The sequence below is a fragment of the Aphelocoma coerulescens genome, chromosome 27, assembly GCF_041296385.1.
Source record: "Aphelocoma coerulescens isolate FSJ_1873_10779 chromosome 27, UR_Acoe_1.0, whole genome shotgun sequence".
NCBI lineage: Eukaryota > Metazoa > Chordata > Aves > Passeriformes > Corvidae > Aphelocoma > Aphelocoma coerulescens.
The window spans coordinates 5,629,095-5,653,935 of NC_091040.1; the positions used below are offsets into that span (position 1 = coordinate 5,629,095).

Below are 24,841 nucleotides of genomic sequence, written 5' to 3' on the forward strand. Positions count from 1 at the left end.
CCTCACCAGAAGCCATGGATGGAATTTCTCCTAGAAACCGTTTATTGGGGTGGTGGCACTCAGTGGGTGGGGGTGGTGCTGGTGGTGTCCCCAGTGATATCAGAGCAGGTCCCAGCGCTGGGGGCTGCACCCCCAGCCCCCCCCGGTGCAGCGGGACCCCGCAGGGCAGCAGTGGCGGCCGTCGGAGCAGCACGAGCCCTGCAGAGAAAGATGGGGTGAGAGGGGGTGATGCCACCCGCACCCCCACCCTGATGTCCCCCCACTCACCTGGGCGAAGGGGCAGCACCCCCAGGAGCCCCCCCGGGCCCGGCAGCACCGCTGGCCCCCGCGGCAGGAGCCAGTGGCACCGCAGGGCACGAGGCCACGCGGGTGGGAGCCAGTGGCTCGCAGTGGGACAGGGGGTGCCCACCGGGGGGCTGCAGGGGTTGGCAGTAGTGGGGTGGGCGCCAGCAGCTTCTCGCAGCTCTCGGTGGCCACGTTGCAGGTGTAGCCCCGGGGACAGCAGTGCTGGTGGTCCCCGCAGCAAACGGCCTGGGGGACACACACAGGATGGGGTCAGTAGGGGACAAAGGCGTCCAGGTACCAGGGACCCAGGTACCTGGGTGTCCCCAGCAGAGCCCCAGAGAATGTGCCAAGCCCTGTCCCCAGGGTGCCCAAAGAGGCTCCTTGGAAGTGACAAATATGGGAGTGTCCCATGTCCCCACCCTGCTTGTCCCCAAAGGGCCACCCTCACAGTCACGCTCTGTCCCAACCCCCCATTCCATTCCCAAATCCTCATTCCCCGGGACAGTCCCCCACCCCTGGGGTGCCCCCACTCCAGGGACCCCCCCCCCCCCACCTGCTCGAGGGGGCAGCACCCCCAGGTGCCCAGGCTCAGCCGGCAGCACGTGCTCCCATCAGGACAGCTCGTCTCTTCGTCACACTGGACGTTCCCTGATGTCACCTGTCCCCCCCGGGCCAGTGCCGGGGTCTTGCGCACCCAGGGCCGGCGGGTGTCCCCCCCCTGTTGACAACTGCCCCCCTCGGGGTCGCAGGTGTAGCCCTGGGGGCAGCAGTGCACGTGGTCGGGGCAGCAGACGGCCTGGGGGGCAAAGAGGGGGGGCTGAGCACAGGGGACCCCCAGAACCACGGCTGGGGACCTCCAGGGGACACATCCCCTCCTGCCTGTTCCGGCCCTCCCCTGTCCTGTGTCCCCCCAGACCCAGCCTGGCTCTATCCCCACTTTGAGGGCAGCAGGTATGGAGACCCCCTTGTGACACTTGTGCCCCTCTGTGGGACACACGAAGGTCCCTGAGCACCCCGGTGGCCTTGTGTGCCTCTGCCACCTCCTGCCACTGGAGCCCCAAACTGGTCCCAGTTAGCAGAGGGTGGGGGGGCACCCAAGGGGCCCTGTGTCCCATCAGTGGTTTGGAGCCTGCCCTGTCCCTCCTGGAGGACGTGGGATACCTGCCCTCACCCTGCTCAGGGGACAGGGGACATCTGCCCTCATCCTTCAAGCAGCAAAGGGGGACATCTTGGCCTTGTCCCTCCTGGGGAACAGGGAACGCTGGCCTTTGTCCCCTCAGGGCACAGGAGACCCCCAGGCCCAGGGGCTGTGGGGGGGGACAGGTCATCGCTGTGCCCTGCTCAACGCCCCCATGTCCCCCAGTCGGGTGCTCCACTCGGGTCCCTTGAGCCACGTCCCCCCTCCAAGGACACCTCAAGACCCCCTAGAATCTCTGCTCAGTCCAGGACCCCCAGCTCCCCTGGGTGCACCCCCTGGGCCCCCCACCCCACACGGCCATGGGCAGAGCCCCCCACACCTGCTCGAAGGGGCAGCACCCCCAGGTGCCCAGGCTCATCCGGCAGCACGTGCTCCCATCAGGACAGCTCGTCTCTTCGTCACACTGGACGTTCCCTGATGTCACCTGTCCCCCCCGGGCCAGTGCCGGGGTCTTGCGCACCCAGGGCTGGCGGGTGTCCCCCCCCCGCAGGCAGCTGCCCCCCTCGGGGTCGCAGGTGTAGCCCTGGGGGCAGCAGTGCACATGGTCGGGGCAGCAGACGGCCTGGGGCGCAAAGAGGGGGGGCTGAGCACAGGGGACCCCCCCAGGGACCACCAGCTCCACAGGATGGGGGACAAATGTGTCCCCTCCTGCCCATTCCCCGCCCCAGCCGGGAGAACAGGGCATATGGGGGCCCCCTCATCATTCTTGACCTCCCCCCTCAATGGGACTCGGGAAGGTCCCTTCACCATCTCCTGCCACTGGAGCCCCAAACTGGTCCCAGTTAGGACAGGGGGTCTGATTGGGGGATGCCAAAAGGTCTCGCTGTCACCCCCATCCCTGTGGGACACCAGGGAGTGGGAGCCCTCCTGGGGGACAGGGGACATCTCCCAGTCCCAGAGGGGCACAGGGGACCCCCTCCTTGTCCCTCCCAAAACGGACAAGGGACATCAAATCTTGTCCTGGGTGAGTACAATGAACCCCGACCCTTGTCCTTCTCAGGGGAACAGGACACAGCTGCCCTCATCCCACCCAGGGGACATCTGCTTGTCCTGGGGGGCACAGGGGACCCCCCTGTACCTGCTCGAGGGGGCAGCACCCCCAGGCCCCTGAGCTGAGCCGGCAGCACGTGTTCCCATTGGGACAGCTCGTCTCCTCATCACACTTGACGTCATGCGCTGGGGACAGGGGACACTCAGGGATGGTATCCCCTCCCCAGGACAGGACAGGGGCTGGTTGCCCCCTGGGGGGGTCTCACCTGTGGGCAGTGCTGCCAGGGGTGCAGAGCCCCCCAGGGAGGTGCAGGTGGAGTGGATCAGGTCACAGGTGGTACCCTGGGGACAGCAGTGCTGCCCATCACTGCAGCACACAGCCTGGGGGGAGACACGGGGTGACAAGGGACCCTGGGGATGGGGACAGGGAGTGCACAGCATGGGGGGCATGGCATGGAGGTGCCCTGCAGACAGCAGTGCTGCCCATCACTGCAGGACATGGCCTGGGGGCAGAGATATGGAGTGACAGGGACCCTGGGGACAGGGACAGGGTGTGCACAGCATGGGGGACATGGCATGGGGGGAGCACAGCACAGGGTGCCTGGGGTGCAGTGCAGGGTGCCTGGTATGGGGGACACGGCGCAGGGTGGGGTGTCCAGGGCCCAGTGTCCACCACAGGATGCCGAGCAAGAGGTGTCTGGTGTGGGATGATTGGGACAAGATGGCCAGGATGGGGTGCCTGCATGGTACAGGGTGAGTGGTGTGTGTTGGGGGTGTGGGGTGCCTGGTTTAGTGCCCAGTGAGGGGTGGCTGGTTTGGGGTGCCTGGCACAGGCTGCCTGGCCAGGGGTGCTTGGTGGAGGGTGCTCAGAATTTGGGTGTCTGGTATGGGGTGCTTGGTTTGAGGTGTTCCGTGAGGGTGGCTGATTTGGGGTGCTGGGCACAGGAGGTTTGGCACAGCTGTGCCCATCCCCGGGTGCCCACGGCTGTGCCAGCACTCACGTTCTGCAGGGGACAGCAGCCGTAGCGCGTTGGGGACAGCTGGCAGCAGGTCGCCCCGTCGGGACACGCCGAGCGGCCATCGGGACACAGCACCTGGCGCAGCGCCACTGAGGGGACACGCGGTGTCACCACGTCCCCTCTGTGGGCACAGCGAGGGCACCCCGAGGGGACACCCCTTACCTGGGGCGGGGGGCTGGCGCTTCCAGGAGGGGAAGGCTGTGCTCAGGGGGACGTCGGTGTCACCGGCGGGGGACACGCAGCGCCCGCGGGTCAGGTCGCAGACGGTGCCATGGGGACAGCAGTGCAGCTTGTCAGCGCAGCACGAGGCCTGCGGGTGCCAGCCGCGCTCGTCACAGCGATGGCCACGCTACGTCCCCCCTCAGTGTCCCCACATCCCCACACCCCGTACCTGGGGCATGGGGCAGCACCCCCATGCGCCGCTGCTTGTCACACAGCATGTGGCATCATCGGGACACTCGGACTGGCCATCGGGACAGGGGACGGCACGGGGGGCTGCGGAGACAGGTGAGGGATCCCCGTGTCCATCCTGTCCCCTCGAAGCCCACCCCTGTCCCCCAGCCACCCAGCCGTGTCCCCGTACCCAGGTCTGTGACACAGGACTGCCCATCAGCGCCGCAGTGGGACCCTCGGGGACAGCAGCGGTGGCCCCCGGCACAGGGGACACTCTGGGGAGAGAGAAGGGGGTGGGAGGGCAGGGGGGTCAGGGAGTGCCCCCAAAATGGCAGGGAGAAGGGGGAAACTGAGGCACAGGGGAGGGGGAGGCGGCTCACCTCTGGCAGCTGGCAGCTGGCAGGGCAGGATGAGCTGTCCTGGCACCCCACTGCACTGCGGGCAGGCAGGGCCTGGGGGGGCACAGGGGGGGTTATCATCCCCTGCTGAGGCCCCCCCAACCCACCCCCCAAACCCGGCACACTCACCGGGGTGACGGGGCAGGGTGCCCCATGGGGACAGGGCAGTTGGGCCCCCACGCCGGCCAGGGCGACCCACAGCAGCAGGAGGGTCCTCATGGCTCTGGGGGCACCTGCGGGACCCCCCCGAACCCCCCGGCCTCAGTTTCCCTTCTCACTGAGTGGGCGGGCAGCTCTGCCCCCTAAATCTCACTTCTTCTTTCAGCCACATGTTGGGAAAGCCCCAGCCCCCCACTTTACCCAGCCCCCCATTTCACCCAGCTGCCCCCACGCCGGGGTGCTGGGGGCGCAGCTCAGGGTGCTGGGGAGGCACTGCGGTGTGTGGCACCCCAACCGCACCCCGATACCATCTCCCCGCGGCGCGGACGGGGCCCCCCCGCTGCTCCCCCGCCGCTCCGCCTCCCATCCCGCTTCCACAATCACTTTCACTTCCCTCTCCCGGTGGTGCCACCGCCTTCCCCGCCCAGGGTGTCACGGTGGGGTTATGTCCCACGGGGGCGGCTCTGCTCCCCTCGCTGCCGGGACGGCTCGGGGGGACCCTGGTGTCACTGCACCCCCCCCCCCCCCCACCGCTGCGACACCCCCAGGGCAGGGCAGGACCCCCCGACAGCCCCCAGCACCAGACCCAGTGCTCCCAGTGCTCCCAGCATGCCTCCCAGCAGGGACTCCCAGTACCGCCCAGTGTTCCCGCAAGAGTCCCGGGACCTCCCGGGGAATCCCAGTGGCCCACACGAGTCCCGGTATCTCCCAGTGCTCCCCCATGATTCCCAGGACCTCTCAATGCTCCCGGCACCTCCCAGTCATCCCCATGGCTCCCAGCTCGCTCCAGCACCTCCCAGGGGCCCCCGGGACTCCCAGTTCCTCCCGTGACTCCCAGTTCCTCCCGTGACTCCCAGTTCCTCCTAGCAGCTCCCAGCGCTCCCAGCAGCTCCCAGTGCCTCCCAGTTACCCCCGTGACTACCAGCACGTCCCAGTTACGCCCGTGTCTCCCCGTAGCTCCCAGGACTCCGAGTCACCCCGTGGCCCTCGGTGCCTCCCAGTACCCACCAGTGCTCCCAGTTCCCTCTCCCGGTCCCTGCCCGGCCCCGGCCGCAAGCCCCGCTGCTCGCTGGCCGCAAGCCCCGCCCCCCGCCGCCCATTGGCCGCCCGCCCCGCCCGCCGCGCTCCCATTGGCCAGCCAGGGGTGAGGGGGCGGGCACAGTGGCCTCCGCACCCCGTCACGTGACGGGCGGTCACGTGACCGCAGCCCCCCACTCCCCCCGGGGCTCCGGGCGATGAAATCGGGGGGGGGCTCGGCCGGACTGACCGGGCCCGGACTGACCGGGCACGGACCGGGGCACTGACCCCCCTGCCCGAGGCAGTGACCCTCGGGCCTGCAGCCCTGAGCCCCCCTGTGCGGCCCTGGACCCCCTCCTCTGGGCAGAGACCCCTCTGTTCTGGACAGAGACCCCCCTGTGCCTGTCCGGGGCACAGACCCTGCTGCCCGGGTCACCGGGTTTCACTTCTTGGTGCTGCTGAGTCCTCCAGACCTCGCTCCCAGGGCAGGCAGCACCCCCAGACCGCCCCAGTCCCCCCAAATCCTCCCCAACCCCTTCCAACCTCCCTCAGCCCCCCAAAATCCTCCCCAACCTCCCTCAGCCCCCACAGCCCCCCCATAATCCTCCCCAACCCCCTCCAACCTCCCTCAGCCCCCTCAATCCTCCCCAATCTCCCCGACCCCCCCTAAACTCCAACCTTTGCCCCCCAACTCCCCCATCCTCCCTCCCAATGCCCACAAAGTGCCCCTAAATCCTCTCCAAATCCCTTTGAGCCCCCCATACCCCAAAGATCACTTCAACCTTGCCAACCCTTCCCAAAACTTCCAACCTCTCTCTCCAAACCTTTCCCACCCCCTCCAAGCTCCCCTAAATCCCCTCCAGTGCCAACGCCCCTCTGAACCCCCCGCCATCTCCCCAAACCCCTCCTCCAACTACCCCAAACATTCCCTAAACTCACAACTTCCCGCCTTGCACCAGCTCCCTCATTCCCCTTCAACTCCCCCAAATCACCTCCCAGCCTCCCCAGTCCCAGTAAATCCACTCCAAACCCTCTTCCAACCAGTCCAACACCCCCTCAACCTCCCTTCAAACCCCCTCAACTCCCTCCAAACCCTCCCTAAACTCCAAACCTCCCCCTCAAACACCCCAAATCCCCTGAAAACCCCCCAAAACCACCCCTGACCTTCCCAACCCTTCCAAATCCCCTTTAGCCCCCATTCCAACCTCCCCCCGTACTCCCTTCCCAGGCCCCCAGCTTCTCCCTAGACCCCCAACTCCTCCAAATCCCCCTCTGATGCCCCGAAATCCTCTCTAAACCCCTAAAACCCCCTCCAAACTTCCTCTCGAGCCCCCCCAAACCATCCCTAGACGCCCAACCCCAACAAATCCACCTCCAAACCCCAAAATCTGCCTCCAACCTCCTAAACCACCTCCAGCCTTCCCAACCCCCTCCACACTCCCTTCCAAGACCCCAAATTCCTCCAAATCCCCCTCCAACCCCCCAAAAATCCCCTCTAAAGCCCCCAAACCACCTCCAACCTTCCAAACCTTTCCAAATCCTTTAAAGCCCCCTTCCGACCTTTCTCCACACTCCCTTCCAAGTCCCTCAACCCCTCCACAGACCCCCAGTTCCTTCAAATCTCCCTCCAACCCCACAAAATCCCCTCCAAACCCCTCAAACCCCCTCCACACTCCCTCCCAAGGCCCTCCCAACCCCTCCAAATCCACCTCCAACCCCACAAAATCCCCGCCAAACCCCTCAAACCCCCTCCACACTCCCTCCCAAGGCCCTCCCAACCCCTCCAAATCCACCTCCAACCCCACAAAATCCCCTCCAAACCCCTCAAACCCCCTCCACACTCCCTCCCAAGGCCCTCCCAACCCCTCCAAATCCACCTCCAACCCCACAAAATCCCCTCCAAACCCCTCAAACCCCCTCCACACTCCCTCCCAAGCTCCCCAACCCCCCTCCCAGACCCCCAACCTCCCCTTCAATACCCCCCTTTTCCCCCCCCAGCCCCCTCCCCATCTCCTCTCCATGCAGACACCACATCACCAGCCCATCCCAGAGCGGCCCGTGCGGGGTCGGGGGGCACACGGGGACTTTATTGGGGTCAGATGGCCGACTGCTCCTGGCGGGGGGGCTCGGAGGGGGCCGGGGGCCGCTCGGGCTCGGTGGCCATGGCGGCCTGGCGCAGCACGGCCATGTGCTCCTCGGCGGCCGCCAGTGACCGCTCGACCCAGTGGCGGGCGGCTGGCTGGCGGCAGGCACTGCGGGTCACCAGCACCAGGTGACTGACCGACAGCAGCAACGCCGCGGCCCTGCGGGGACACGGAGCTGTCACCGCCCTGTCACCGCCCTGACACCTCCCTGACACCTCCCTGACACCTCCCTGACACCGCCCTGCCCCATGGTGGCTTCGTCACCAGCAGTGTGGCCCCAGTTTGCTTGTCCGTGGTGACCAGGGACAGCACCCAGGGAATGGCCTGAGGTGGTCTCACAAGGGGTTTGGGGTGGATACTGGGAAAGTTTCATCCCCCAGAGGGTGCTGGGCACTGCCCAGGCTCCCCAGGGAATGGTCCCGGCCCCGAGGCTGCCAGAGCTGCAGGAGCGCTGGGACAGCGCTGCCAGGGATGCCCAGGGTGGGGTTGTTGGGGTGTCCTGGGAAGGGCCAGGGGCTGGGATGATCCTGGGGGTCCCTCCCAACCTGGGATATTCTGGGATATTCCATGATCTGCTCACACCAAGGGGCCTCCCCGTCCTGCTGGGTCACCGGGGGGTGTCCCCAGAGGTGTGGTATGGGATGGGGAGGGTGTCCCCACCCACAGGTATCCCCCCACCCAGGAGTGTCCCTGTCCTTCCGCCCCTGTCACCTCGCGTCCAGCAGTTTGGGGTCCAGCGGGGGGTACATGGATCTCACCACATCGTCCACCCTGTGGTGGGGACAGTGTTAACCCTAAGGGACACTGTGGTGACACCTCCAGCACACCCACCCCGAGCCTCAAGAGCCCTCTTGGAGCCCTGGGACCCCCCAGAGGCCCAGGACCCCCCTGAGCCCCAGGAACTTCCCAGAGCCCCAGCACTCCTCCCAGAGTCCCTGGACCTCCCTATAGTCCCCAGGTTTCCCTCCAGAGTACCCAGGGTCCCCCCCAGTGCCTCAGGACCCCCCCAGTGCCCTGGGACATCCCCAGAGCCCCCATGACCCCTCCAGACCCACCCTGTCCCAAAGCCCTGGGGACCCTCCAGAGCCCTGGAATTTTCCCCCCAGTCCCTGGGGACACCCCAGAGCCACGGGACCCCAGTCGAGGGCCCTGGGACCCCCCAGATGTCCCCTGTCACCTGGGGCTGATGCGCTTGGCCACCACGATGATGTCACCCAGGCTGGCCGGGGACTTCACGCGCGTGCCCGAGCCCATGGTCATGGCCACCAACTTCTCTGTCAGCGTGTGACAGATCTGGGGGACAGCAGTGGACACTCAGTGCCACCATCACCACCAGTGCCACCATCACCACCAGTGCCACAAGTGCCACCTACCATCGGCACCAGTGCCACCAGTACCCGCAATGTCACCCCTGCCACCAGTACCACAAGTGCCACCCACCATTGACACCAATGTCACTACTGCCACTAGCGTCACGGGTAGCACCACTGCCACCAGTGCCACTATTGCCACCAGCTCTACCAGTACCACCAGTGCTGCCATTGCCACCAGTGTCACCGGTACCACCAGTGTCACCACTGCCACCAGTGCCATGCCCTGACTCACCTTCAGGATGGCGATGCAGTGGGACACCAGACCCCTGTGGAGAGGGAGGATGGTGTGAATCCAGCTGTGTCCCCCCTCTCCTGCCAGCCCACACCCTGTGTCCCCCAGACCAGTGGGGATACTCAAGACCATCTTGAGGACCATCCCCATGGCTTGGTGACTTCCAAATCCATCCCCTGCATCCCATGATGGGGGGCTGGCACTGCACAGGGGTCCCCAGCAGTGGGGGGACACAGGGAACACTCACGAGGCGTCCTCGACCCAGTCCTCATTCTCCAGGATGGCCTCAATGTGGGGGTTGGTGATGACCACGTCGTCCAGCTCCAGCTCTGAGGGCTCCGACGGCGTCTCCGCAGTCCCCATCAGGTCCACGATGGGTCTGTCAGGGACATGGGGGACATCCCACCAAGGGCCACCTCCTTGGGCTGCCCACGGCCCCCGTGGCCTTGATGATGGTGGACACATCCCCAGCTTCATCCCTCTGGTGATGGTGGACGTGTCCCCGTCTTTGTCCCCCTGGTGATGTGGCTGTGTCCCAAACTTCTTCCCTCTGATGATGCTGGACATGTCCCCTGCATCGTCCCCCTTGTCACAGTGGACACGCCCCCATCTTTGTTCCCTGGATGATGTTGGACACATCCCCAACTTCATCCCTTTGATGATGGCGGGTATGTCCCCATCTCTGTCCCCCTGACGATGGTGGGTATGTCCCCATCTCTGTCCCCCTGATGACTGTGGACACGTCCCCCACATTGTCGCCTTGATGATGCTGGACATGGCCCCACCACTGTCCCCAGCCCACGGGGGTTGGGGTCCCTCCCTGGTGGGGACAGGGACGCTGCCAGCCCCGCGGGGTCACTCACTTGGTGTCGTAGTGGTGGCGCAGGTCCTTGGGGTGACAGTAGCGCTGCCTGCACACCACCACCAGCGCCACGAAGGATGCCAGGAAGATGGTGGCCAGCACCCCGATGGCCACAATGACTACGGTCTCCATGGCTGGTCCCCACCGCAGGGGCTCAGGCGTCCGGTGCCATCACAGTGTGCTGGGGGCTGCAGTGACAGGGGGACCGGGGGGTTGGAACCCCACAGATGTTCTCCTCTCCCTCCCTGCACCCCAAAATGCCCGGCCAGGACCTGGTGTCACCCCCAAATGGATCCCTGTCCCCAGGGGCTTTCTAGAGGCAGTGTCACCTGGGCGATGGGGTCTCTGGGTATGGGGTGCAGCAGGATTTGGGGGGCTACGGGGACATGGGGACAGGGGCTGGGGTCAGGAGAGCAAGGCCTGGGCCACAGTGGGGTGTGGGGACACCCAGAGTGTGTCCTTCTGGGGACCCCCACCCACAGCCCTGTCCCTATGGGAACATGGAGACCCCCAGAGCCTGACCCTGATGGGACCCCCCGAGCCTTTCCCTATGGGGCCATGGGGACCCCAGAGACTGATCCCTATAGGGAGCCCAGAGTCCCTATCCCTGTGGGACCACAGGGACCCCCAGAGCCCTGTCGCTAAGGGGCCATGGGGACTCTCAGAGCCTGGTGCCTAGGGAGATCCCCCCAGTTCTGATTCCTATGAGGTCATGTGGACCCCCTGAGCCCCGTTTCTCTGGGGGTCCCCAGAGCCCTGTCCCTATGGGACCATGGGGACCCCCAGTACCTGGTCCCTACGGAGACCCCCCTATTCCAACCCCTGTGGGGTTATGGGGACCTCCAGAGCCCCATCTTTATGGGAGCCCTCAGTCCCAACCCTGATGGGGCCATAGGGACCCCCTGATCCTGATCCCAATGGGGCCATGGGGACCCCCAGAGTTCTGTCCCTATGGGACCATGGAGACCCCCAACGCCTGGTCCCTAAGAGGTCCCCCCTATTCCTATGAGGTCAAGGGGACCTCCAGAGCCCACTTTCCATGGAGACTCCCCAAATCTGATCCCAGTTGGGCCATGGGGACCCCCCAAGCCACCCCTGCTACAGCAGCAGGGCCTGTGTGTCCTGTCCCCACGGACAGCAGGACACCCAGGGGACCCCATGGCCCCACACGGATGGACTGGGGGTCCCCGTGGGGTCCCCACCCTGCGGGGGGACCCCTCCCCGCCCATCCCGCGGTCCGGGGGCTCCATCCCTGCCCTCCCTACCTGCTGCGGCCGGGAGGCAGCGCCGGGCGGGACACGGGGACACGCGGGGACGGTGCCACTTCCGTGCCGGGTGTGCAAACACGGCCAGCGCCGACCTTTGCCCCCTGACTCACACCGGGCCCCCCACAAAGAGGGGGAGCAGGAGGGGCCCCCCAAACCCTCCAGCCCCTCTCCTCACTGCTTCCCCCCTCCCCCCGCCCTTTTTTCTTTCTCCCCTAAATCCCATTGAATTTTAAGCCAGGTTTAGGGATTTGGCTTAAATTTCCAGCCTGGCTGCAGTTGTCCCTGCAACCCCACAAGGTTGGGGACAGCGGGGGGGGGACGACAGGGTGCCCCCCCCGCCCCCCTCCGCCACTTTCTCACTGCGATTAAAGCCTTAAGAGGGATTTTGGCTGCCAAAGCTGCTTGGGCTGTAACCCCCTGGTGCCTGGCCCTGGGGGGGGGCACAGCTCCGGGGGTGTCCCCACGGCCCCCAAAGTGTCCCCAGCGCCGCCCCCAGCCCCGGGGGGTGTCCCTGTCCCTGTCCCGGCTGGGGTCGGACCCTGCCTGTGCAGCACCAGGGAAGGGGAGCTGGCACCAAGGGGAAAGGGGGGTCCGGGGGGGCACCGAGAGAGGGGGGCACTGCTGGGGGGGCTGGGGGGGTCCTGGGGGAGGGTTGCTGCTGGGAGGGCCCTATGAGGATGTGGGGGGGAGCTGCTGGGGCGGTGTCCCTGGGAGGGTCTAGGGAGGTGTGAGCTGCTGGGGGGTGCTGGGGGTCCCGGGAAGTTCCGTGAAGGAGGCTGAGCTGCTGGGGGGGGGCCCTGTGAGGATCTGGGGGGGGGCTTTGCTGTTTAGGGGGTCCGGGGGACTCTGAGTGTCTGGGGGAGGGGGGGTCGCTGCTTTAGGGGGGGGAGCCGGGGGTGTTTGTCTGGGGGGTCTGCGGGGGTCGCTGCTGGCGGTTCCCGGTCCCGCACAGCATTGGTTGCGGGGGGCACGGGGCTGATAGGGGGTCCCGCCTGGCCCTGGGGGTCGTTCCGGGGGTCCGGAGGTGGGGCTGGGGAGCTCTGAGGGGGCCCCGGCACGGGTCTGGGGGGGGGGGAATCGTTCCCAGGGGTCCCCCACAACGCCTGGGGTCCCGTGGGGGGGTTGGGGGATGGCCGGGGGGGTCCCGGTCAGGGGTCGGCCCGAGATCCCCTCCCGGCTCCCTCGGCGGGTCCCTGCGAACCTCCCGGGCCCCCCGATCCCTCCCGGCCCCCCGCACCTGGAGCGGCTCCGCGGCGGCCGCGAACAAGATGGAGCCGGGCGGGGGGCGCGGAGCGGGGCCGGGAGCGGGGTGGGATCGGGATGGGAGCGGGGAGGGAGCGGGGAGGGAGCAGAGAGGGAGCGGGGATCGGCCGGGCTCTGCCCCCGGCACCGCCCTCCTCCCGCCCCGCAGCGCTCCGAAGGGGCCCGAGGGTCCCCTATGCCTCCCAAAGTTCCTAAAGTGCGTCCCATGCATCCACTAGTGTCCCCAAATGTCCCAAAGAACCCCCACTGCACTCCTGAAGAATCCCCTCTTGTCACAAAGTACTTTCTTGTGCCTCAAAGTGGCCTCACTGCATCCCAAAGTGGCTCCATTGTGTCTCAAAGCGCCCCTGCTGCACCCTCCAAACACCATCTTGTCCCCCACGGTGCCCCCTTGTGCCCCCAAACTTCCCCCCTGCATTCCAAACAGTCCCTGTCCCGTCCCCAGCTGTGTCCCCTTGTGTCCCAAAGTGTCCCAGTTGCATCCCAAACTGTCCCTGTTGTGTCCCAAACCACCACCCCTGCAAGTTCTCCTTTGTGTCCCAAGAATCCTCGTGCCCCAAAATGACCGCAGCGCACCCCAAAGTGTCTCTGTCTTGTCCCAAGGTGTCCCCATTGCAGCCCAGCTTGGCCCCACTACATCCCCACACATCCCCACCACACCCCAAAGTGCCCTTGCTGTGTCCCCAAGTGTCCCCTCTGTACCCCAGCTATCCCCTGTCCCATCCTGCTGCCATGTGCTGTCCTTGCTGTGTCCCAAAGCAAGGGACATGTGTCCCATGTCCCCACACCTCCTCCTCGGGTCCCTGCCATGCCCTTTTTTGTCCCCATTATGTCCCAAAGCACTTCAGTCATGTCCCTTGCTATCCTTTTTGTGTCCCACCCAGTCCTGTTTGTGTCCCAACTTGTCACCACCGTGACCCAAGGTGCCCCCACCCCAGGAGGTGGCTCTGGGTGATGGGAACTCATGTGCTCTGACGGTGTGGCTCTCACCACGTGTCTCACTGTCTGTGGTGACACTTGTGGTGACAGTGTTTGGTGATGCCAGCCAGGAATGGTGTCCCAGGTCACTGTCGTGCCCTGCAGTCTCAGGTCCCCTCATCCTCATGGGGTACAGAGGGCATGTGGTGTCCCCAAGGGTCACCAGGAGCTCCTGCTGTGCCACCAATGTCCCTGAGATGTCCCTGGGACGTCCTCATGTCCTGCCAGCAACACCTCACCCTGGTGTCTGAACAGGCTCTTTATTCGGGCATGGAGCAGGGGGCTCCAGCCACGGCACTGCCCGGCTCCTCCCTGCCCGCCCGCCGGTGCCACTGTCCCGCAGGCACTGCCCGCTCGGACACTCCCTCCCCTCCTGGGAACGCCGGCTCGGCGAGCTGGGCACTGCAGCGCTCCACTGCCCGTGCGGACCCCCCGAGCCCCGCACACCCCCTGGGGCTCAACCCCCCGGGTCCGGTCCCGGTGGGAGGGGGTGGCCAAGGAGGACCCACCGGGGTGCCCATCCCTTGAGCCGGGTCCCCGCACTGCCCTTCATGGAGCCACGACCGCCACCACCGAGGTGACACATGGCCAAGTCCTTCCTGGAGACGCCGCTCCATCAAGTCCCCGCTGCCGGGCTTGTCCCCGCATGTGTCCCCAGGGTTTATCCGTCTGGGAAGATGTATCCATAGTGGTTGAGGATGTGCTCCACCACCTGGTTCTGGAAGACCATGTGCATGGCCATGCTGGCCTCCTCGCTGGCCGGCCGCAGCAGCGTGGGGCCGAAGACGATGGCCACGCTCTGCACCGACATGCGGTTCTCCTCCTTGTGCTCCACCACCCTGCGGGGACAGGGCACGCGTCACTGGCATGGCCCTGAGCCCGGGACCTGTCCCCAGAGTCGTGTTCTGCCTTCCTGCACCAGGCTGGGTTTGGGGAACAAAGGGGGGTCACCTGCAGAGGTGGCGGAAAAGGACCTTCATGGTGTCATGGTGGGCGGGTGGCAGGGACAGCACCAGGTCCCGGATGCAGCGGCCCCGCAGGGACGGGTCCTGTATCTCTGCCAGGGAGGGAGGGCACGGTGGGGGCTGGCTCCGGTGGCCACAGCATCCCTGTCCCCGCCTCCATCCCCATCCTCATCCCATCCTTGTCCCCATCCTCATCCCATCTCCATCACCACCCCCATCCCAGTTCTTTCTCCATTCCCATCCCATTTCTATCTCATTCTTGTGCCCAACCCCATCCTTATACCCTTCCCCATCCCATCGCCATTCCATCCCAGTTCCCATCCTTGTCTCCATCCCATCCCATTACAACCCCATCCTTGTCCCCACCCCACCCCATCCCATCCCATCCCATCCCATCCCATCCCATCCCATCCCATCCCATCCCATCCCATCCCATCCCATCCCATCCCATCCCATCCCATCCCATCCCATCCCATCCCCTGTCCCTCACTGATGGCAGCGATGAACTTGTCGAAGTGGCTGAAGGGGATGAGTGGCTCCGGCAGCTCCCGCAGGAAGAGCTTCAGCGCCCCGGTGACAACGTGGATGTCCTCCCAGCGCCCGTCATCCAGGTCCAGCTGCTCGTCTGGGGGTGGGGCAGCACCTCAGCTGTGCCCAGAACCCCAGGGATGGGTGGGGGTCCCCAGCTGCCCCCTCCCCAACCACAGCCCTGTCCCTCTGCTCCTCGAGGGGGGTTATACCCCATTGTCCCCCACTGTCACTGCAGATGACCGTACCGTGCTCCACCTTGTAGCGCAGTTTCTGGATGGTGGCCAGGTTACCACTGACCCGGTACAGCCCGTCAATATCCAGACCTGGGCAGATGGAGATGGGAGAAAGCTCCCAGTTAAACAATCCACCCTGGGATGGGACATTAGACACTCTTGAGGGAACTCCAGGTCCCCATGTGTCCCTGCTGTCCCCTGCAGGACGCCCACAGCCAGGTGGTACACGGTGACAGCAACCAGTACAGCAGCCAGCACCAGGATTCCAAGGAAAACGCGAGCATCCCATGTAGGCTGTCCCCGGAGCTGTCCCCATGCTGGTGCCCCAAGCTGTCCCTGTCCCCAGGGTGGTACCTCTCCTCTCCACGGTCTGGATGCACTGCAGGACGAAGTGCGGCACCGTCCCCCGCTCCCGCTCACACAGCGCCAGCAGCGAGCAGCCAAAAACCTGGTCTGGGAACACAGCGGGGACATGAGCACGGCCAGGGGACACCAGGAGGGTGGCTAGTGCGGGACAGGGTTGGGGACAGAGGGTTCTGTTCCCATAGGAGTGTGCCACTGGGGTGGCTGGAGGTGATGGGACATGCCTGAGCCCACCACCAAGATGTTGGGTGAGGGCTGGGCTTGGTCATTCAGCCTGGTGTCCCAACTCCATCCCCCTGGGTGTCCCCACCCACCCTCCAGCCTGAAGACATCCAGAGGGACTCAGCCCCATTCCAGCACCCACCCCTGATGTGCCCTATCCCGATACCCCCTCCCAGCGCTCACTCTGGCTTCACCTTCATCTCAGCACATATCCTTGATCCAGCCCCATCCCAGCACCCCATCCTGATCCAGTCTCATCCCAGCAATCCCTTTGATGTATCCCCATCCTGACACCCACGCCCGATCCACCCCCATCCCGGCCCCCCATCCCAGCATCCCCCGACCCAGCCCCCCCACACCCACCCTTGATGTAGCCCCTCTCCCGCAGGGATTGCAGCGTCGGCCGCCTCTGCAGGAACTTGCGGAGTTTGTTCCGGACTCTGCTGGTGTCACTCTCGGCACTGCCCGTCACCTGCCCGGCGGCTGGCGGGGACATGGCACACGTCAGCACCATCCCGAGGGACCGACCGGGGCTCCCGGCTTGTCCCGCCCCGGGGACCCCGCAGGGTGGGCGGTTCTGCCGGGCCCCCGTGCCCGCCCCGGGTGCCGCTGCTCACCTGCCCTCCTCTCCTCGCCGCCCCCCAGCTTCTCCCGGGAGCCGAATTCAGCCCGAATTTCGGCATCCTCCTCTCCGAGGATGTAGGAGCCCTAAGGAAGGGGCACCGTGAGACGCCGGGGCCCGTCCCCGGGGTGGCCGCGGGGCGGGGGGCCCTGCTCACCCTCCGGCCGATGCTGTCGGCGATGGCCCGGTGCCAGGCGGTGATGATCTGTTCCGAGTCGTGTTGGATGAGGAATTCCGAGCCCTCCCGCGTCCTCAGCTGCCGGAGCAACAGGCAAAGGTCAGGGAAAGGGCACGGGGCTGCCGCAACCACGCGGATTTGGGAACCAGGATGTGGCTGAGCCCGGCGCCAACTCCGGTGACACCAAACGGTGCCGGGGAGCTGGAACGGCTGGAAACCTCCTTCCTGTGCAAAGCCCGAGTGGAAAAACTCCTCTGGGGGACAGGATGTCCCTTGGTAACCTCTCGGTGCCCATCAGGACGGGACAGTGGCCGACAGTGCAGTGTGCTCCCATCCCGGTGTCCCCACATCCCCAGTGTCCCCACTTCCATCCCCTGCACCCCTGCTGGGATGAGCCGGGCAGGTGTGGCATTGCCCTGGGGTGTGACCAGGTTCCCTCCTGCTGTCACCTGCTCACCTCCAGGACATTCTTCTTGCTGGACTTGTCCCTGCCGGCCCAGGTGAGGATGGCCCCGCGCAACTCCACCGTGTGCTCAGGGGTGGTCAGGGTGCTGGGGTGCCTCTGTGAGGACAAGGGGATGAGGGTGGCACCTGCCCAGAGGGGACAGGGACACCGGGATCCTGCTGGGGGGTGTGGGCTGCCCTCCTCCAGAAAGGCAAAATTGCTGTCCTCCGTGGGACCCCTCTGTCCCCTCCTGTGGTCTCTCAGGACTGGGACGTGGGGCTGCGTGGTGGGGTGAGGGTCACGGCCACCAGCTTGGGAACAGCCAGACCCTAGGGCTGCCATCACCTCAAGGGACATTCCCAGCCTTTCCCAGGGACCCCGGGGGGCTCCAGTTTTGGGGTCCCTCTCAGTGACACTGCGGGAAGGGAGAGAGTGGTTGCCCCCAAGGAGGAGATTTTGCAGGGAGAGAGCATCAGACCCACTGGTTCTCCTCATGCCCTAGGTTTCGGGGTGCTTTGGCCACGGTCCCCCTCCCCCAAGAGCCTCTGCACCCCCAGATAGAGTCCTGGACCCCCGAGGTGAGGCCAGCACTGCATCTCCCCCAGCTGTGGGTCCCATCTTCCCCCCTTCTGCTGTCACCGCAGGGTGTTGCAAGACCCACGACAACTTCTGCATCCGGTGGCTGCTGGGCACTGGGGGGGGGGAACTGGGCCCGGGGGGGGACTGGGGCTGGCACTGCTTCCTCCTGCTGGCTCCCACCAGCTCCAGGTGCCCCACAACTGGCACCCCTGCAGGGAGTGTGCGTGTGTGTGAGTGTGTGTGTGCGGGGGGGCGAGGGGACATGTCCCAGTGCCAGGGGTCCCTGTGCATGGCACCTGCCCTGGCCTGGGGGTCCTGGTCCCAACCTTCAAGTGCGGATCCCCCCACAGTGCCAGGGGTCCTGTTTTGTGGGTGCTGGCCCTGTCCCCTGGATGCTGGCCTCATCCTATGTGTGCTGGTTCCATCCCGCAGGCTTCAACCCCATCCTGTGGATCCTTGCCCAGTCCTACAGATGCTGGTCCTATCCTGTGGATGCTGGCTGCATTCTGTGGGTCCTGGCCATGGTCCCCCTCCCTTAAGAGCCCCTGCACTCCCTAGACAGAGCCCTGAACGCCCACCCCAGAGGTGAGGCCAGTGCCATGTTCCCTGTGAGTGCCTGTCTCTGTCCTACACGTGTTGGCCACATCCTGTGAGTCCTTGCCCAGTCCCAGGGGTTCTGTCCCAGTCCCATAGGTTCTCTCCCAGTCCCATGGGTTCTGGCCCTGTCCCATGGGGTCTGGTCCCACACCACAGGAGCTGCCCTGCCCCGAGGCCATTGGGGCTCTCACCAAGGCGCTGGCAGCTGAGTGCTTGGAGTCCTTGAAGAAGGTGAGGATTCCCCCTTCCAGCACTGTCCAGGAGGAGCTCCAGTTCTTCCTGGGGAGCAGAGCAGGGGTCATACAGTGGGATAGCACAGCCCCTCCACCCTGCTGGACTCCTGTCGCCAGTCACAGAGGACACTGGGATGTTCTTACCGGAGCCGCTTCCCTCTGTCCAGCGTCTTGGTCCGGTTGAGCACCCCGGCTTTTTCGAGGCTTTTGAACTGGAAAGTAAAGGTGGGGGTGTCAAATTTGCCCCCTGCTCTCCCCGGTGCCGGGGTGGGGGCAAGCTGGGTGTCCCTCGCTGAGTGCTCACCTTCTCCTCCTTGGTGCCCGCTGCCGGTGACACGGAGCCGTGCCAGGCCAAGAGCCCGCTGTCCTGGCTGGAGCCGCTGCTGGCCCGCTCATGGCGGCCGCCCGATGGCACCTGGGCAGGGAGGGGTCAGGTGAGGCCCGAGGTGCCCCTGCCAGGAGGGGGCTGTGCTGTGCACCCACGGCACCCCAGAGCCCCTGCAGCCCCTGCTCCGGGGGCTTGTGAGGATGTTTATCCCTGGCAGTCACCTCTGTCTGCATCTTTGCCCCTGATCCTGTCCCCATCCCCATTGCTGTCCTTGTCCTTGTCCATAACCCATCCCGGTCCCCATCCCAGTTCCTATCCCATTGCTCATTCCTCTTCCATTCCCTGTCCCTTTCCCTGTCCTCATGCCCATCCTCAGTCCTGTCCCAATCCCTGTTCCCAGCCCCTCCCATCCCTATCCCGTACCGTGTCAGGGGCGAAGTGCTCGGGGTAGAACACGATTCCCTCGGGGTGGCTGTGCCTGTACCAGCCTGGGGGTGAGCCCAGCTCCTCGGGGCGCCTCGGGGACAGGCAGAGAGAGGCCCCCTGATCATAGGAGCCCACGGGCGAATAGTCCTCCTCGGGGTAACACTCCAGCTCATCTGGAGACAGGTCAGGATAATCCGTTTCTGGAGTGGGTGGCTGGAGAGAAGAGACTGGTCAAGATCTTGTGCCCTACCAAGAGATCTGCATCCCTGTGTGTCTTGCCCAGGTGGGGGCTGCCCCATCTCCATCATCTCCATCTCCATTCCCATCTCCATCTCAATCCTTGTCTCCATCTCCATTCCCATTCCTATCTCCATCTCAATCCCAGTATGCATTCCCATCTCCATCTGCACCTTCATCTCCATTCCCATCCCTGTCTTCCATCTCCAGCTTAATCTCTGTCTCCATCTCCATCCCATCCCTGTTTCCATCTCCATTCCCCTCTCTTTCTACATCCCTGGATCTGTTCCCATCTCAATCTTCTTCTGTCTTCATCTCCATTCCCATCTCCACCTTTGTCTCCATCTCCATTGCATCTCCCATCCTTTCTCAATCTTCATCTCTGCCTCCATTTTCATCCCACCCCGTTTCCATCTTCATTCTCATCCCTTCCTACACCCCTGTATCCATACCCTTGTCCATCTTCATCTGTCTTCATCTCCATTCCCATCTGTCTCCATTTCCATCTCCATCTCAGTCTCCATTTCCACTGCATCTCCCATCCCTTTCTCAATCCCGATCTCTGCCTCTGTCTCCGTTTTCATCCCATCCCTTTTTCATCTCCATTCCCATCCCCCCCCATCCCAAGCCCATCCCCACGCCTCGCTGGGTGCTCACCCTCTGCTCCATGAGGCCGTACCGCGTCCCCCCAGGGTGCATCTCCCGGGGGCTGCCCGTGTCTCCCGCAGTGGGGGGGTCCCACGACGTCTCACCTGTCACCGAATTATAGAAAAAAGTCTGTCCGCTTCCTTGGTCCACGTGCTGTTCCCACTCGGGAAGCTCCGGGCTGTGTGCGAGTGAGGAGGCGGGAGAGGCGGCGGGACTCACTCCATCGGCCGCCTGCCCAAAGGGACAATCCCACGTGGTCTCGCCCGTCACCGGGTTATAATAAAACAAATGTCCACTGTCCGTGTCCGTGTGGGTTTCCCAGTCTGACACGGAGCCGCCGGGCTCCTCTGGGGCCGAGCTGGCGGCTGCGGCCTCTTCCCGCAGCTCCTGGATGTTGAGGTAGATGGGATCGGGTGTCTCCTCTGACTCCTTGCGTGCCTGGGGGGATACGGATGTGTCACTACGGCAGCTGGGATGACGTTCCTGGGATGTCCCCACTGTGGTGTCCAGGTGGCAGCTGAGTGAGGGGCTGAGGAGCTGGACCCTGTCCTGGCTGCTGGGTCACCCCCCTGCCCTGGCCCCCCAGAGCATGGGGCAGGAGGTGCCGACGATGGGGTGTAGGTGGCCGGGAGGTGGAGAGGGGCACTCACAGCACCCAGAGTGGGGCAGGGAGCACCCACTGGCCATGGAGAGACATGGGGTCCCCAGTGCCAGCACCTGTGTCACTGCTGCCCATGTCACCTGCTGCTGGCAGCACCCTCACAGCCAGCACCACGTCACTGGCACCTGCATCACCCACTGTGGGCAGCACCTGCAGCAGCATCCGCACCGCCAGTGCCCGTGTCACTGCATCATGAGCACCTGCAGCAGCAGCACTCACATCCATGTCACCCACATCATCAACAGCCATGTCATGGGTACCCACTCATGCACCACCTGCACCATCCACAGCCACATCACTGGTACCTGCATCACCTGCTGTGTGCAGCACCCACATCATTGGCACCCAAACCATGAACACCCACAACCTCTGCACTGATATCTGTGGCCCCAAAACCTCCAGCCTGCTCGCCCCCTGCACCCCCAGCCTCTGCTCCCACCTCCCCAGCACAAGCACCCCAAAACTCACACTCATCTCACCCATGCTTGCACCCCAGCACCCTCAACACCAGCCCCCCAGGACACCTCCTGCCCCCACATCACCGATACCAGCACCCACATTATCTGTATCCTCGTCACCTGTGCCCTGGGACACTTCCAGCACCCACAGCCCCAGCCTCCCCCCCAGAGCCGGATGCTGAACTAGACAAGTCTCACCACTGTATCCCAAAATAACATCCCCAGCATCAGCCTGGCTGACTCCCCATTGTGGGGCTGCTTGGGGTGGGGGATGTGTCCCCTGGGACCAGGAGGGGGCTGCCAGCAGGGAGCCCCCTCCTGGCACCCTTTGATCTCCCCGGTTTCACAGCCTGAGTCTCTCACTAATGGCTGTGGGGACAAAGGTCCCAGCTCCAGCCCTGCCCATCTCCTTGAAGGAGGTGACAGCGGGTGCAATGTCCTTGGGGACACCCTGGATCAGAGGGGGACAGCAGCTCGATGAAACCCCCTCATCCTCCCCCCATCACCCCATGACCCCCCATGGTGAGCAGGGCCAGAAGCCACGGGGGGGGGGCACCCTCCTCCTGGGGACGAGGGACATGGGGGTGGTAATGGGGGATCCCTGGCACGGAGCCCCCCAGCACCTCTCTCTTCCCCATGGGTGCATCCCTGGGGGGGTTCTCACCCCTAGGGGGGCCGGGTACCCCTCCCTGCTTTGGGATGGGCATCGTGGCACCCGCCGGTGCCCATAAACCCCCAGGGAGACCCAAGGGGAAGCATGGGGAGGGCTGACCCCAAAACACCCCCCTGTCCCCCGGCTGGGTGCACCCTCGGGTGCTGCCTACCTTCCCCAAGTGCAGCAGCTGCAGCACCCTGCTCCGGGCCCGCTGCGGACCCCCCGGCGCCCGGTCACCCATCGCGGTGACACTGGGGCAGCACTGGGGGCACCGGGGTGGGGGCAGCCGTGGGGACACCGAGAGGCTCCGGTAACACCGCTGGCGCCCTGAGCCGGGCCCTGCACCCGCCGCTTCCTGCCGGGTTTGGGGAGCGGAAGAGACGCCCAGGGCGGAATTGGCTTCTCTGGGGGTTGTTGTCACCCGTCCCCCACAACCTTCCACTCGCCACCCGCTCCGGCAAAGCCAAGGCCAAGCAAGCAGGAATTGCACTGGGATGATCCCCAAAAATTTTGGGTGCCCCGTCTGATCTGGGGTTGCTGTGTCCCCGCAACACCGGCATTGTTCCATCCCATCCCATCCCGGGGGAGGGTGCACATGGTGGCAGGATCAAGGCCACCGTGGTCCCACCATGCCCGATGCCAAATGGTTTTGGCACCGGTTGGATTTGGGCAGGGAAGGGGAATGCTCCCGTGGTGGCACTGAGGCTGGGGACTATGCTGGCTCACCCCCAGAGGGGGGTTGGAGGCTTTGGGTGTGCAAAGGGCACAGCTGGGGGCACAAGGTGTAAAATGGGGTAAAAATTGGGTGGGAAATGGGGGGAAATGGGGTGAAAATGGGGTGTAAAACATAGCCCCCCACCACCAACACCCCATTTCCTCCAGCAACTCCTCCAGGTGGCACAATCCCTCCAGCCCCCCAAGAAGTGGAGGACACTCAGACTTGGGGTGCTCCAGGTGCTTGGGGTTACTCCAAAGTGAGGTGCTCGGGGACAAGTGAGGAGGGGACAAGGTCGTGGGACCCACCCCTGTGCCGTCACTGTCTCACCCCGTGTACCCCAGCCCGTGTTGGTGGCAGGTGAGCAGCCGGGGGGGAGCCCCACCCTCGGGTGCCCCCGGGGGAGGGGCAGCCCAGGGGGCTCTGGGCAGGGCCCTTTGTTACTTACTGGTGTGGGGTGAGCGTGGCTTTGGGGTGTCGGGGCGCTGGCCTGTGCCGGGGTGCACCCAGCACCCACCTCGGTCCCTCGGTGCTGCGCCCAGGTGAGGCACCCGCCCCGGCAGGGAGGAGCTGCCGCGCTTCCCTGTTAACCCCTTTCTGCCTCCTCTGATCCCGGAACGCTCCGGGAACCTGAGGGGGACACCCCAAAGCCCCTCTGGGTGGCACCGAGTCCCCCCCTGTCCCGGGGACCACGGGGTTCTGGGGCTGGGAGAGCCCAGGGGTGCCCATGAGGGGGGGAACTGAGGCACGGGGCAGGGGGCTGAGGGTGAAGGGTGTGCGGGGGGGCCCCAGTGCAGGCGGTCACTCACAGCCCCGAGATGGTCAATTCTGGTAAACCCGTACGGGTGGGTCACATGCAGGTTTGTCCCGTGGGGTCAGCTCGGTGGGGGGATTTGGGGGGGGCCCAGCGGTGGCTGCGGTGCCAGGGTGTCACCTCACCCTGTGCTGGAAGTCCCAGTGGGGGAACACGGCCACTGAATCGGCCGAGGGGCTCAGGCTCAACACCCCTACCCGCTAACCCCCCCCAGCGCAGCTTCTGGGGACAGCAGTGGGGATGTCACCGTACCTGAGCCGCGGGGCCGGCCCCCGGCCACCTCCTGGCCACGTCCCTGTCCTTGCCGGAGGCGCAGAGGGTCTCGGAGCGGCTCTTCCCGAGCGGGCGAGCGTGTCCTGGGGGGTCCCCGCGTGCCCCCATGGCAGTGGCACCGCGTGGTGCTGGTGTCACCCGCGCCAGGTCATCCAGGGACTGCGAAGGTCTCACAGGCTCAGCGGGGTGCGGGGTCAGCCCCGGGAGGACCCGAAAAGAGCTGAGTGATGGCGGTGAGTCCCTCCTGGGCACCGAGTCCCTCTGGAGCACCGAGTCCCTGCGGGGCACCGGGCACCCTCCTGCCGGCTCGCTCAGCTCGGCGGCGCCGATGAACCGATACTCGTAGGCTGGCGGGGGCTGAGGGACGAGCGTGGCCGGCTCTGTCGCAGCATGTCCTGGTGGCGGGGGGTCAAGCGGGGCTGGGGCGGCGATGGGTGGCAGCTCCTTGACGTACTGGGCCGGGATGTAGAAGGGTCGGGCGTCCCCGCTCCTGCGGACGTGCCACCAGTGCGGGTTGGTGCGTTTGAGCAGGACATAGCGCTCGTTGGGTTTGATGGACACCAAGGTGCCGTCCTTGGCGCGGTACTCGAAGCCGTATTCCACCAGCACCAGCGCTTCCTCCGCCGGCCCCGCCGCCTCCATGGCCTCCCGGCACCTCCGCCTGCGGGACACGGGGCAGGGAAAGGGTGACGGCAGCGCCCAACCCGTCCTCGGGCGAGGACCCCCCAGCTCAGCTCCCTCGGGGTCCCCGCTGAGCTCCAGCCCTATGCGGCAGCTCCGCAAACCGCCCGAACCTGCTGGAACAGCCCTGGGGTCACTGCCACCATCCTTGCCACCATGCCCGAGACCCCAGAGCCGCTGAGCCCCAAGCTGCTGACCCCCCGAAGCCCCCGGGCCCCCGGGCCCCGCTCTCACCTGCGGCCGGCGCTGGGGCGGGTGCGCGCCCGCGGGTGCCGCTCGTGCCCGCGCCGGGCTGGTCCCGACTCGCCCGGTTTCCGCCGCCGCCTCGACGAGAGACGGGGCCGGGCTCCGCGGCGGGGTGGGTGCCCGGCCCCCGGCTGCAGCACGGGGTTGTGGGG

At 65.6% G+C, this 24,841-nt stretch overlaps 3 protein-coding genes across 8 annotated transcripts; all 3 read right to left on the minus strand.

Moving 5' to 3' along the window:
- Nucleotides 1–19: 19 nt before the first annotated feature.
- GRN (granulin precursor) lies at nucleotides 20–5,529 on the minus strand. Of its 4 annotated transcripts, none has more exons than XM_068996536.1 (13): nucleotides 5,451–5,529; nucleotides 4,413–4,516; nucleotides 4,266–4,337; nucleotides 4,076–4,160; nucleotides 3,884–3,987; nucleotides 3,655–3,802; nucleotides 3,475–3,581; nucleotides 2,740–2,854; nucleotides 2,562–2,659; nucleotides 1,803–2,045; nucleotides 839–1,081; nucleotides 268–531; nucleotides 20–198 (listed from the first exon to the last, which is right to left on the minus strand). In XM_068996536.1, the coding sequence occupies exons 2-13, from the start codon at nucleotides 4,500–4,502 to the stop codon at nucleotides 100–102; spliced, it is 1,668 nt and encodes a 555-aa protein (XP_068852637.1). In that variant the 5' UTR covers nucleotides 4,503–4,516; nucleotides 5,451–5,529; the 3' UTR covers nucleotides 20–99. The 4 variants fall into 4 exon arrangements, with proteins under 4 accessions (XP_068852637.1, XP_068852639.1, XP_068852638.1 ...); XM_068996538.1 differs by lacking the exon at nucleotides 5,451–5,529 and adding an exon at nucleotides 5,365–5,387; XM_068996537.1 differs by lacking the exon at nucleotides 5,451–5,529 and adding an exon at nucleotides 5,178–5,320.
- A 1,974-nt stretch (nucleotides 5,530–7,503) lies between these two features.
- TMEM98 (transmembrane protein 98) lies at nucleotides 7,504–12,662 on the minus strand. 2 transcript variants are annotated; one of them, XM_068996384.1, is made up of 7 exons: nucleotides 12,576–12,662; nucleotides 10,072–10,258; nucleotides 9,456–9,587; nucleotides 9,209–9,242; nucleotides 8,781–8,896; nucleotides 8,315–8,374; nucleotides 7,504–7,762 (listed from the first exon to the last, which is right to left on the minus strand). In XM_068996384.1, the coding sequence occupies exons 2-7, from the start codon at nucleotides 10,200–10,202 to the stop codon at nucleotides 7,555–7,557; spliced, it is 681 nt and encodes a 226-aa protein (XP_068852485.1). In that variant the 5' UTR covers nucleotides 10,203–10,258; nucleotides 12,576–12,662; the 3' UTR covers nucleotides 7,504–7,554. The 2 variants fall into 2 exon arrangements, with proteins under 2 accessions (XP_068852485.1, XP_068852484.1); XM_068996383.1 differs by lacking the exon at nucleotides 12,576–12,662 and adding an exon at nucleotides 11,336–11,418.
- A 1,181-nt stretch (nucleotides 12,663–13,843) lies between these two features.
- ARHGAP27 (Rho GTPase activating protein 27) lies at nucleotides 13,844–24,747 on the minus strand. Of its 2 annotated transcripts, XM_068996333.1 has the most exons (16): nucleotides 24,678–24,747; nucleotides 23,742–24,423; nucleotides 20,196–20,624; nucleotides 19,299–19,514; nucleotides 18,852–18,962; nucleotides 18,692–18,759; nucleotides 18,506–18,593; nucleotides 17,151–17,255; nucleotides 16,673–16,771; nucleotides 16,511–16,601; nucleotides 16,257–16,376; nucleotides 15,663–15,761; nucleotides 15,321–15,398; nucleotides 15,035–15,169; nucleotides 14,531–14,636; nucleotides 13,844–14,418 (listed from the first exon to the last, which is right to left on the minus strand). In XM_068996333.1, the coding sequence occupies exons 2-16, from the start codon at nucleotides 24,402–24,404 to the stop codon at nucleotides 14,241–14,243; spliced, it is 2,586 nt and encodes an 861-aa protein (XP_068852434.1). In that variant the 5' UTR covers nucleotides 24,405–24,423; nucleotides 24,678–24,747; the 3' UTR covers nucleotides 13,844–14,240. The 2 variants fall into 2 exon arrangements, with proteins under 2 accessions (XP_068852434.1, XP_068852435.1); XM_068996334.1 differs by lacking the exons at nucleotides 23,742–24,423; nucleotides 24,678–24,747 and adding an exon at nucleotides 22,130–22,211.
- Between the last annotated feature and the right edge of the window lie 94 nt (nucleotides 24,748–24,841).